Source organism: Papilio machaon, chromosome 4 (assembly GCF_912999745.1).
Source record: "Papilio machaon chromosome 4, ilPapMach1.1, whole genome shotgun sequence".
NCBI lineage: Eukaryota > Metazoa > Arthropoda > Insecta > Lepidoptera > Papilionidae > Papilio > Papilio machaon.
In genome coordinates, this window is record NC_059989.1 from 4,978,842 (window position 1) to 4,991,373 (window position 12,532).

General features: G+C 34.9%; 2 protein-coding genes across 3 annotated transcripts; both read right to left on the minus strand.

Moving 5' to 3' along the window:
* LOC106710774 lies at positions 1–1,613 on the minus strand. The gene is made up of 4 exons (XM_014502935.2): positions 1,229–1,613; positions 1,016–1,159; positions 695–935; positions 1–242 (listed from the first exon to the last, which is right to left on the minus strand). Exons 1-4 carry the CDS (start codon positions 1,354–1,356, stop codon positions 123–125), a joined length of 633 nt encoding a protein of 210 aa, XP_014358421.2. The 5' UTR covers positions 1,357–1,613; the 3' UTR covers positions 1–122.
* A 3,191-nt stretch (positions 1,614–4,804) lies between these two features.
* LOC106710719 (carboxypeptidase A2) lies at positions 4,805–12,326 on the minus strand. Of its 2 annotated transcripts, none has more exons than XM_045686975.1 (9): positions 11,574–12,326; positions 9,997–10,191; positions 9,577–9,836; positions 9,115–9,324; positions 8,852–9,038; positions 8,291–8,441; positions 7,299–7,488; positions 5,444–5,590; positions 4,805–5,368 (listed from the first exon to the last, which is right to left on the minus strand). In XM_045686975.1, the coding sequence occupies exons 1-9, from the start codon at positions 12,298–12,300 to the stop codon at positions 5,156–5,158; spliced, it is 2,280 nt and encodes a 759-aa protein (XP_045542931.1). In that variant the 5' UTR covers positions 12,301–12,326; the 3' UTR covers positions 4,805–5,155. The 2 variants fall into 2 exon arrangements, with proteins under 2 accessions (XP_045542931.1, XP_045542930.1); XM_045686974.1 differs by having other exon boundaries at positions 11,562–12,326.
* Positions 12,327–12,532: the final 206 nt, after the last annotated feature.

Sequence of the window (12,532 nt, forward strand, 5' to 3'; positions counted from 1 at the left end):
TATTTCTTCAGTTTAAAGGTCTCTATATAGATAATTAACAAAATTCAGTCTTAAACAACATAACAAATAATGTCCAGGTGCTTGAAAAGGTCACTAATCCATTACACATTACATTTATACACTTAATTGAGATCTTTTAATGATTTCACAAACAATGCCGTCAACACAGCTACAACAGCACTCCCAATAGCTCCAACAAGAATCTTCTTATTCCTTGATTTACCTCTTCCTTGGTTGAGTGCCTGCATAAGAAATTGTGAAAATTATCATCATTTAACCTAGCTTCATACTCTCATATCTATGCTCAGGAGAGTAAAGGTTACAGGTGCCAACCCTAGACCATTAAAGAAATATTAAATAAACTACTTCGAAATACTAAGATTTTTACAAGTTCTATAGATCCTCATAGATAACTCAATGGTACTTGTCAGTTTTTCCATTCCCTAGCCAATAATCATAACCTATGGAATAGATTAAGAACTTTTTCCTAATCTACATCATCGGCTGGAGACACCCTTACCCTCTTCATGAATTGTCACAGGTTTGTTAACATTATTATATTATTTATATTAATATGTTATTATTATACATTAATTACCTTAAAAAACCTAATAATTTTATGGTTGAGTTTAATAAGATTTGTATAGAAACATTCAAAGTAATTAATTAAAGATGCACATTATTATTGATTTACCTTAAAGTTTGTATGTAGTGCAACATCCATAGAATTTAATATTGAAGTTATTTCACTTAATGTAGAAAGAGCTATGTCTGATGCATATTTGTCTTTATATAATATACAATCGGAAATCTTTTTAGTTTTTTTAACAGCCAAAGTATTTGCCAACACACTTAAATAAACTCTATATAAGTGTTGAGAGCTTTCTTCTAAGACATCAACAATTTCTAATGCTCCTAAATTTGGTATTAATTTTCTGTAAAAATGTTAAAATTAACTTCCATTACCTTTTATGAAATGATGACACATTAATATAAACTGACAGTTTTAACTTACACATTACAAATACATTCATCGTAGATCGGTAAATTTTTAACTTCCTCGAGAAGTTTTTGTCGAATGGTTGGTTCATCAACCCCTAACTTTGTCAAATCTTCATCGGTTAATTCCATGAGCGTGCATTGTCCAATGTTGTTTTTTCTAAAAACAATTAATCCAAATTTAATTTTGTTTTTAAAAATTGTTTTAAATAAAATGTAATAATAGTACCTGAATATATCGACGTATTTTTCCGCTTCTAAGCCCACTAATAATGCATGCATGGTTACGTCAAATTCTGTTGGATTTATTTTGTCATTTATAACAATTGCAGAGTGTTTGCCTTCATCGGTATCCATATTTAAAATATAGGCAATTTCAGTGGCTTAGGCTTTTTAACAACGAAAATCAATTGAATATTGCTGGAAATGTAATTCAGTTCACAGTTCAAAAGATTTGTTGATGTTGATCAAAATAATAAAATGTCAAATGACTTGACTGTCGCATTGACAGTGACAGAGGTTTTTTATGATATAAGCAAAATTTGTTATCTTTTCATCCTGCACAAGTTTTCCGTGGTTTGTGAATTGCAAAAAATTATGCCTTATTTTCTAAATCTAGTAGCTATCAGCTCTAACATACCCATATAGGTTTAATTGGATTATAAAAAATTACGGATGATTATGCGGTTTATTTCAAAAGATTTCTATTCCATTAAATGCTTAGTAGTTCTTCCTTTATTCCTTTAATACGTATAATTATACACAATCTTTACATAAATAAATGTAGTTTAAAGCAATCGGATGACGCCTCAATTAGCAAAGATTACTCGTACTTTCGTACGACGAGTCATTAACTTTCATACTTTAGCATAGAAAACATTATAATTAGAGAAAATAATATAACAGTAGCGGTATCTATGAAAGATCTGTTGTACAAGATCTTCTCATTTGCATTATTTTGTAAAGTCTTACAGTCGACATTAAAATTTATTATAGTTGAATTAAACCGATATGGCAATCGCCGTAACAATTAATAAATCGAGCGTACCTTAGGGTTGAAGTATTATCTAAAGGTTGCATTTTCAGTAGAGCTGCCACCATTATCGCATGTAGTCCGAACCGGAGACATAGATGTTTAAGATCGTAGCTAAGAGAGCTAAACTTCTTATTAATTGTTATGAATTTTAATTAGAAATATTATACAGTAAATAGCTATCTACAACTGTAGGATCATTAAAATGAAATTTATGCAATAAGTTAAAGTACGGCTATCTTGTTTCAATAATTCACTTTCCCCAGATAGGATTACAATCAAAATACTGAAACATAACAGCCACTAAACGTGTTTTAAATGCGGATGTGACGATGTAATTCTAAGTTGGGATAAGATAATTATGTGAAATGTGGTGTGTGTAAACTACGTGGGAAAAATGTTCGTAATTCTAAAGATATTTTATGAGGCATGCTGAATATGTATTACGGAACGTAATAACGCATATTTCACACACGTACCTATAGATGAGATACTTTTTGTAAACCAGCGGTAGCACCATTTCAAAACCTGTTGGTAAATCTAATGTAGGTTTGTTGGTAAGTCTACTATAGCTTTATTGGTAGACATCCTGTTTTATTTAACTCGTAATTCAGGAAAAAATTGAGAAACTCCTACTAAAAGATATCGAGTTTTTAAGGTCTGCGTCGTTTAAGATTTTACTTTTATCTTTCCCGTGGTTTTTCACCAATAGTAGGTCAAGTTTCTTATTGTCTGAAGTTAAATTATACCAGACAGTAGCGAAAGCAATTTCCATAGTTATGTTAGTAAGACATCGTTTTATTTTATATAACATTTTCCTACTACAATTTAAAATACTACAATTTCTGTACCTCGCTGAAATTGATCTTTATATCTCAAGTCACTGTAATATTAAAATAAAGATAACTTTAATATTAAATTTTATCTATGTCATACTGTTATTATTATTTTTTAGATCTTCACACTCAAAAGCACTGGTACTTGGTAAGCGGTCAGCCAAAAAGGTGACCGTAAAACGTTGCTTAACCTCGATTAACACTTTCGGTCTTGGTCATACGTCTTGTAGGTACATTGAAATAATAGGAACATAGAAAATGTCAAGATTTGATGTTGATGCTATTTTAAGCCTTCACACAATATAATACTAACGGTAGGTGTTGCTAGCGCTTACCAATATGCCATACCAAAAAACTATGCTATCTCGACCAAAGTAAATTTATTTTAAAATTTAAATTAGTTATGAATCTGCTAAGCACACCAGATTTTTTTTATAAGAGAAGCGGGCAAACAAGCGGTGGGTATCGACACCAATGAATGTCCGCAACACTAGAGGAACTGCAATGATTACTCCAAAATCGTTTGCCTAAGAACCTTTGTAAAACTTTACGGATATGCGTTGTGTTTTATGTAATTTTTTATTAACCAAAATAAACATTTAATAAGAAGTCATAAAAGTATATCAGAATAGCTGTGCCCGCGATTTGTCCGCGTGAAATATTGTCTTCGGGTAGCATTTTTAATGACTTAGGCTAATTATTTTACTTAAAATTATGAAATGTTACAGTAAAACATATTAAACTTACATCACATTCAATAAACCTTACACATTCAAATACAAACTTTCATCTCCTATTGTTGTAACAAATTAGCAGTCTAAAAAATAAGTTTCTAGCTTCTAACTGTAAAAATAACGATATTTCCATACAAATTTACACACCTACTTTCAACTCCTTACAACGCTTTTCGCGTTCAGGCCATGCCCTTTTTCAGGACCTAGACTGTGTATCGAATTTCTTTTAGATCGCTTTAGTAGTTCTGGCGAGAAAGCAAGACAGACAAAGTTACTTCCGCATTTGATAATGTTAGTAAGGAATATGCATATTATAATGAAACAAATCCCACCTAATTGGCCTTTAGGCATTAAAATAATGATATAAAAGTGTAAAACGGATTACCTTGATAAAAAGAACATAACGGTTCATAAACCACAGCGTTACGCACTTTCCTTTATTACCCATGTAAATTGTGGTACGCACTTTCTACACTCCTTCGGATATTCCGCCACTGTAATTCTATTCAATTCTTATTACCTTTACTACAATATCAAACAGTGCATGTTTTTAGATTGTTACTGTGTAACTAATTAAGTTTCTTCTGCGATACTCTGTTAGGCTATATTTGTTAGCAACGTTATATTATATAGAGCGTCGGTGGCTTAGGGGTTAAGAATTTGACTTGCAATATGCAGGTCCTGGGTTCGAATCCCGTCGTGTACCAATGTGTTTTTCGATTTACATATGTACATTTATTCGACATTCTTGCGGTGAAGGATAACATCGTGATTCAACCTGTACATATCTGAAAAGAAATTCAATGATATGTGTGAAGTCCACTAACCCGCACTGGGCAAACGTGGTTGATTATGGCCTAGTCACCCTTAACTTGCGGCAGGCTCGAAGCCCCTCATTGTGGACGTATGATGATAATGATGAACGTAATATTGTTTAATTGCGTAGTTACTGCCCCAAATACAATTGAACCATGTTTATGACCTAGGTGCAATATGTCCACTTGTAGTTTAGTAATGAATAATAGAGGTTGTCGTTACCAGACATTGAAGAAAGCAAGAATGTCTTATAATAGTTAAATTAAACAATTTTTCTTGATCGTAACCAATTTTTTATTATTTTCTATTATTGACATTAAAAAAGAAAATCGTTAGTACAATTAAAAATAACTTATTCCTAAAAATTACCTTTAAGGTATCAATGTCTTATAATTACATTTTAAATGCATTTTTGAGCAAATTTGCAGTACAATTTCGGGCCGAGATATTCCCACCAATTCTATTATTTCAGGTCTAATTACCCGCCGTCATAAAAATTGCCATGCCACTAAACCAATTTTAAAACAACATATCAATTCAAAATCCTCTTATTACCTACTTTTTAATTCAAGTTTTTCACGTGATATTTAATTTGTAAAGTTTCGAACTTGTTTATGATTAATAGTTTATCAGGCGCATAGAACCTTCTTTCATGTTCGATAGTAAATATATTCCGTCTGACGATAAGTTTCTACAACTCGATAAGTGTGTCAGATATCTAGAAATCGATAACTTTTTTATCCGGGCGTTAAATTATCAACAATCGCTTTGACCGCTTGCCAGGTTTCGCGCGCTGTTGGTACGATTTGCGAACCGGGCAGCAAAAAACCGTGGCGTCCGATAGAGTCGCGCAAATCGACGTGGTAGGAAAATTTGATGCCCGCGCGAGCTTTGGCCCAATCATGTGACATGCCAGACGCCGGCTGACGAAACTCTGCAGCTGTTCCAACCTGTAAACAGTGACAAGATAATAATAAAAAAAATCACCATATCGGAAGGTATAATAACGCTGGTCTGATAATTACCTGGTATTTAGATCCATACATATCAGCCAGTGCGGCTGTAGCTAGTTTTCCCATTTCCAACATAATTCCGTCGTCGCCATAAGACGTTAGCGCCTCGGTACTTGGCGTTAACCACGTTTGGGTATAGGCGTGAAAAGATAAATACACCTTAAAGACGAAAATAATTTGTTAGAATGTTATCAAAAATATCACAACTTGATCTTAAGGATAGAGAACTCCTGTTAGTTTGGTGAAAGGAAAACTCAAGGTCAAAATGAAGAAGCACATACAAATAGAATAGTTGATAAAAAAAAAACGATTATAGATCAAAGTCGAGCATCGGTGAAAAAAAGAGAGTTTTATTAAAGAAAAAATAGAAATTAATTAAGAGAGAAGTAGCAGCAGAATTATTGTGACAACTATTAATTAGGCTCTAGACTTGGAGACAAAGTCTTGGAGCCAAAGCTGACATTTGAAGTTTTATTTCGTTTTCCACTATTACTGTCATCTTTCGAAACGTATCGCAGGTGTAATGAGATTTGCATGCCATTGTTATGTCGGGATAAACGAAAGGAACTTTACGTTGTGGCGAAGATGATTGTTGAAACATAACCATAATGCAATTTACATGACAATGTTCATGAGATTGTAGTTGTCAAATACGACGTGTCCCCTGAGCCAGAAATCGACCGCAAAATCTCATCAGGGTAAGAGTTAGAGAGAGAGTTAAATGTAGGGCTTTTGTCGTCGGTGAAAGCGAAAATACGATTTTTGAAAGTCAAGAAGAACGCATTGAAAAATGTGGAAAAATTTGATTGCTTTTATTTAGTTGCGCTCTATTATAATAACTAAATATTCTACATACATTTAAACACTAACGTTATTTCGCATTCTTTTGCCAAAATTTTGTGCTTGTTCATTATTATATCTTTAACGAGATAAAGTTAACAGTACTTAGAAATTATTATTAAATTACGTTTTTAGAATATTCAAGTGATATTTTACTTAGTTACTAGTTATAATAAAAAAAACTAAACAACACGCAAATCTCGTAAAATGGAAACGGCGAAAATGCCTAAATCTCGTTTGCAGTTTCAGTCCTCGTTAAAAACACAAAAAATGTGCGATTTTGACACATGACATCTTAATCTTGATAAAGTAAAGGTGATGTCTAAAGATTCCGTTGAATCGATAATTACACAGTTTACAGGTCAAACTAATAAAGTGTGTTAAAAGTCCTCAATAGATTCAATTTGGTCTTAAATTTGACATCACCTTACCAGGTTGTCTTTAAAACCAAATTGCCAGTTTTGTGGAACATTTACATTTGATTGAAAGACTTTGCAGTTAGCAGTGTCATCATAATTAATTTACTTTAGCATCTCAAAAGTGACACAATTAATTTAAAAATCTATGCGAATTTTTAAATAACAATTTAAAAATTGCAAATATATCATTTTAATCCATAAAAACCGTTATTCCAATAAATAAGGTCAAAATTAGTATACATAACGAGGAGAAGTTAGAATTTGGTGTTAAAAATGTAAAGCCGTTACAAGTTTGCATAAATCATATTTGTGTAACCTGTACTTTCCACTTTTTTATATGAAGCCATTAATAATTACTACAATGAGATAGTTTGATGATGTCATAGCCTACTTGCTTATTATACAAAAAGTTTTAGTTGTAAAATAATAGTGGTTATCTATATGTAGTCATTTTGAATTGTAAAGAATGCACAAGGTATATCACCTTGTGCATTTTTAGTGCTTTTGGTCAATTACATGTTTACTTAAGCAGTAGATACTTGTACACCGCTGTCGCTTCTTCAACTTTGGAAGATCAAAATAAATAAAACTAGAACCATAATAGTTACCTTGATTTGTCTTCTATGTTCTGCAAGGAACTCCGATACAGCTCTAGTCTCGGGTTCGCTGAATGGATGGGGCCCCGCATAGTTATCCGCACAGGGGTCTCTCGATGAGTCCATTTCACCCCAGCGGTAGTCCCAGTTGCGGTCAGTGTCCACGCCCACGCATTCAGTTCTGCCCCAGTTCCACGGAAACCTGAACCGCATACTGTATTTTTTGGTATTGTAATGATTAAATCAGGCAATAACTAAATGTAGAACATGGTATTCTCTTCGTCCCCTTATAAAAAAATTGTGATGGTACAGGTGTTAAAAAACACACCTGTATCGTAATTCCTAATACTTGATCACTACTACATAGTCAGATTTCACATTAGATAGTCACATTTCCAGATTCTATGATAGCAACAAAAATGGTGTATTACAATTCTGTACCTACAAAGGAAATTTTTGCTTACTCTCTTATTTCTTAGCGAAAGTGGCATACATGTTTATTTTTCAAAACTTCGCTTTCACATTTATCTCGGAAAAGTCTTTAATTTTAAATAACTAGTATCCGGTGCAACCAGTTGTGCGTTCTGCTAGCCAATGCGATTTTCCTTGCTCCTTTTAAGGCCACGTAAAACCCACAATATTAACTTATGATTTACACAGATAACCATATTTAACTTAATTGCGTATAAATTTACTTTCTTTTTTTATTATTTAATTTCCGAGTTGCACAGTTAGAATTTTCCCTCAGAGTTGTTAGTTTCACCGGTAAAGAGTAAAATAGTCAAGAACGCCACCAGCCGATGATCTAGGTTAGATCTATCAGGTAGTAAAATATATTTTTTATTCCAAAGGTAATGCTTATTAGCTAAGGATTAGGACAACTAGCACCATTTTTTGAGTTATTTTTTGCTAAAGGAGATGGCAGTTTGTATCTTCTGTAAGGCAGTAGAATGGATCATCTCTTGTATCTAATTCATAGTTTACATGAGTGATATAAAACTCACCAGCCTACATAATAGTCATCGGAACGATCATCGAAGCGGGAACGCGTTTTCATCCACAGTCTGTCATGCGTATGCGAATGTTCATAGCCGTCAGGGTTCAATACTGGCAAGATGTAAAAGTCCGCCATTTTTAGCAGCTCGTAATCAGGACCTGTGAAGAAAAATAATGAAGTTAACCTAGCAAGCAAATATTTGCGTTAAAAAAACGAATGCAAATATTTGCTTGCTAGGAATGAAAAAGAAACGAATGAATGAAACTAGGAATGAAAAAAAAAAACAAAAGAACTTGTTCCAGGCCAACAACGCATATTAGGTTAAAATCCTGGTAAGTTCAACAAAAAGTTGTTTATGTTTTGAGTAACTCGTCAATCTAACAACGTGAGAGAACGATCTAGAATCATAACACTGTTATATAACATTAAACGCTTAGACCTCCGATGTAATTTACATATCCCAAAAAATACTATAGCCTACAGACTTTTATGACAACTGTAAAGGATACAAAAACTTTTTGAAAGACTACTAACTACTCTTTCTGGTTATATTCGGTTTCAAACTAACCTAAACCTTTTTCGCCTTCCACTAAAGCGTGTAGCATCCAGGTGGCTACTGCTGGCGCTATCCACTCACGGGCATGAGCACCGCCTTCCAACCAAATAGCTGGCTTCATAAAAGACTTCAAACGCCATCGCTTTTGACTCTTTCTTCCTAGTTCTTTGGCTTGTGTTTCATTTGATGGCAGAGAAACCTTCAAGCGGAAACAAAAAACATTTCAAAACATGAAAAATATATATTTTTTTGTTTAAAAAGTCTGTCTGAAGTACCTTGACAGCAACCAGTGGTAGGCCCTCTGACGATCGACCTAAAGGCACCAATTCCACAATATCTGAGTTCGAATGTTGCAAGTATTCTAAATAGCGAAGGATGTCCGCATAGCGGTGGTATCGCCGCCAAGTCATTGGGTGACCGCGCAGTTGCTCCAGCTCGATTCTTTGTTTTTTAGAGAGTCTTGGGTTCTCGTAAGCTATTGCTTTCTAAATAGAAGGAAAAATATAATTAATGAATGGAAAATAGAGACGAAGTAGTAAGGCAGCGAATTTTCTACTTTTTCGTAATTTTTTCCGTTTCCATAATTTCAAGCTTTCTGTACATCTCTAGTATTTTTTAGAATAACTTATTACACTTCCTTACACATATATATCTTTCTCAACATTTTTATTTACATTTTTTTTAATAATAAAAATCAACGACTGTGACAGATATCTTGAATTTCAAAGACATCTTACCTGCAAATCATAAATTATCACATCAAATTCTATTTTGTTCGATTTCAAATGAGCTCTCACATCTTCAAGAAGATCAGGCGGAACTAAGAGATCTGTAGAACCATTGAGCGATGGTGAGGTCCACCACATTAAGCCTGAGCCTTGGCCCTCTTCTTGTAAATCTAACATTTCCTGAACTTTCCATTGCACGTCTGGATATGCTCTTAGTAATTGAAATCCTTTGTAATTCTTCTTGAGAGATTTCTTCGGTGGCTTTTTGACTAAAATATCGTAAAATAGAATTGACGTATAAGAAATATTAGAAACGTAAACGTATAAAATGTGTCTTGCAAAAATGTAATGAAATAGCAAGCATGTGGCGATAATATCTTAATTTCACTTTCATTGTCTACAAGGCTAAGTATACAGTGTAGTTCTTACCAGATTGACTAGGTAACGAGTCATCGTTTTCTTCTGAATGTAACATGGCTTGGAACCAGTTATCGGTGGACGTGGTTAGGGGGACAGCAGTTGTTGATGTGGTAGTTGAGTGTTTCGACTGAGTATCGTCTAACCATACGCCACCAAACCACGATGATCGACCCCATAGCCATTTATATATTGAAGAGAATATACCTGTAAACAAGTTCCATTGATAAATTGATAAAATGATGACGTGAAAACGATTATAATTTTTATTGCACAAAGAGAATCAGAGTAGCTTTTAATCCGATTACAATGTCACCGGTTTGAAAGTTTCCTTAAATAATCAAATTAGCAAGTTGATTTTTAGTGATATTCATAATAATAACATTATAACTAACGTAGTTTAACTAATAACAGTCCTATATTACTTTGAAGCACTTCATTTGACGTACTGTGTAAAAATTATTGTAGCACTTTCAGAAAAACCTGAATAGAAATTATAAGAATGTAAATATTTCTTCTGCAAAAGGAGAAACTTTATAAGTTAGTGGGGCAGGGAGCTAGTTACTAACAAGCGAGATCAGGTGACGGCTGTCAACTCGCACCGAAGGAAACCTGTCCATGACGATTTTCCGCATTGCGACTTAACTGCTAAGTAATTGTTAAACGGAAACTAGTTATTTATCAACAAATTTCAATCGACGATAATTCAACAATGAGTTCACTCATAAACACCGACAATAGACAAAGCTTGCATGATTGTACGGTATAAAATATTTTATTAGAAAACTTATCTAGCATTCCTTTGCATGAAGAAAGTTTAAGTTAGACGTGACTATGAATTAGAATTATAAAAGTTGAAATAGGCATATAAAGGCAAAATAAAATTCGAAAACGTATACGGATATCAAATGGAAATCCGGAATGTCATCGCGTAATGTTTTTTTTTAATTATTTTTTGTTTTTATGGATACTGCTCTTAATTATTTAGATTTATTATGATGCGATTAGTGTAGCCCGATCACAATACCCTTGTGTCTGCCGTTACGGTCTAAATAAGCTTCGGCGTGTATGCGATATGAGCCTCATATTTCTACCTCTGACCACGAGAAGGCAATATTAGTCGCCTTCTCGTTTTGAAAATAAACTTATTTCATACAAATTTTACGCTCTTTTTACCAACATAACAGAACTCTACGCTTACATTAATTGTTTTGTAGACCTCTCCGAGAATTACGCACATGTGTTTTAATTACCTAATTAACTTTAAAAATAATTAAATGAATACTTACTAACATATAATTAACATTTTACATTTTTTACTTAGAAAAATCAGGATCACACTAAAATATTAGAATGAAGATGAGCATCAAAAGTTGTACAAATTTAAAAATAAATATATAAAGTATCCGTCCATGTATCAGTTTTGCTAAAACTTGTTGGATGTAATGCTGCCACGTTCGAGGAAGTAAATCTTAAAATCCCAGCTTTGCCTCCCCTACTATAATGTACAACGTGTAAATATTTTAAAAATTTAATTGTCATTATGATAACTTATCGCTTTAAAAAACAGCACCTACCTACAAACCAACCTGATTTAACTTCATTTTTCGGCGATTTTTCCAAATCATTTCCTTGAAAGAATGACGACACCCATCCGACATTTTTTTGTGAGCACGGCTTCTTATTTTTCAGAGGTTTGGGCTTTTTCGTCGTCGTGCGAGGCTTGTTTGCCGGTCGACGAGAAGGCGTCGGTCGACGAGAAGGAACCGTCGGGATGGTGGCCCGACGTGTGGTTTTCGTGGGGCGCACGGTTGTGGCTGCACGATGAGGGGTAGTAGACCGGGGCGCCGTCGACCGCTTCGTAGTCGAAGACGGCTTCTGATCCAGGTCCTCCTCCCAGCCTTGAGCGACAGGGACTTTCGTAGGCTGATGCGGAAACTTCGTGCCCGCAACCACTTTAATTCTATTTATAACTTGGGGTGACTTAGTCACTATAATGTTCGTATAACTCTCTATTTTAATACTAGTTTTAATAACTTTATTCTTATCTCGACCTTTGCTATTTATCGTAGACACATTAGTTTTTGGAACATGACCCCTAAGGATAACTTTGGCACTCGGTTTATCGGCCTCTAGACTCGGGGCGGGCGACGTTTCGTAGGGATTGTAGTCGTCCCAAACGGCGAATGGGTCCAGGGAGTCGTAGTCGTATTGTGCATGGTGAGCGAGTGTGGGCGAGACGGACGGCCGGTGCGCCGCAACCGCACACTCCAGCGCCAGCGGGAGCAGCGCGAGCAGCGCCAGGCGACGCGCCATAGGGCGTACGTGTGCGCATGGCGAGGTGCGCGCGCACTGTACGCAGCCCCGCGACCGCCGCTGCCGGCGCGTGCTCGTGCGACATCCCGACCACCTTCCCTGCCACTATCATTACGTGATGTCGCTTTCATTCCACCCGCTACCACTAGGTCAGCCCGCCCGCTCGACTCCAGCTCTCCATTTAACTATTATATTTAATACACCCGTCTTGTATCGTTAGGGAAATTCCTTT

Coding starts and splice junctions, on each gene's coding strand:
- LOC106710774 (XM_014502935.2), bottom strand. CDS start 1,356: ATGGATACCGATGAAGGCAAACACTCTGCAATTGTTATAAATGACAAA. Junction 936..1,015: donor GATGAATGTATTTGTAATGT/GTAAGTTAAAAC, acceptor ACATTTTTACAG/AAAATTAATACCAAATTTAG. Junction 243..694: donor CACTACATACAAACTTTAAG/GTAAATCAATAA, acceptor TTTCTTATGCAG/GCACTCAACCAAGGAAGAGG.
- LOC106710719 (XM_045686974.1), bottom strand. CDS start 12,300: ATGGCGCGTCGCCTGGCGCTGCTCGCGCTGCTCCCGCTGGCGCTGGAG. Junction 9,837..9,996: donor CTCGTTACCTAGTCAATCTG/GTAAGAACTACA, acceptor ACGATATTTTAG/TCAAAAAGCCACCGAAGAAA. Junction 5,591..7,298: donor AACATAGAAGACAAATCAAG/GTAACTATTATG, acceptor TTCGTCTTTAAG/GTGTATTTATCTTTTCACGC.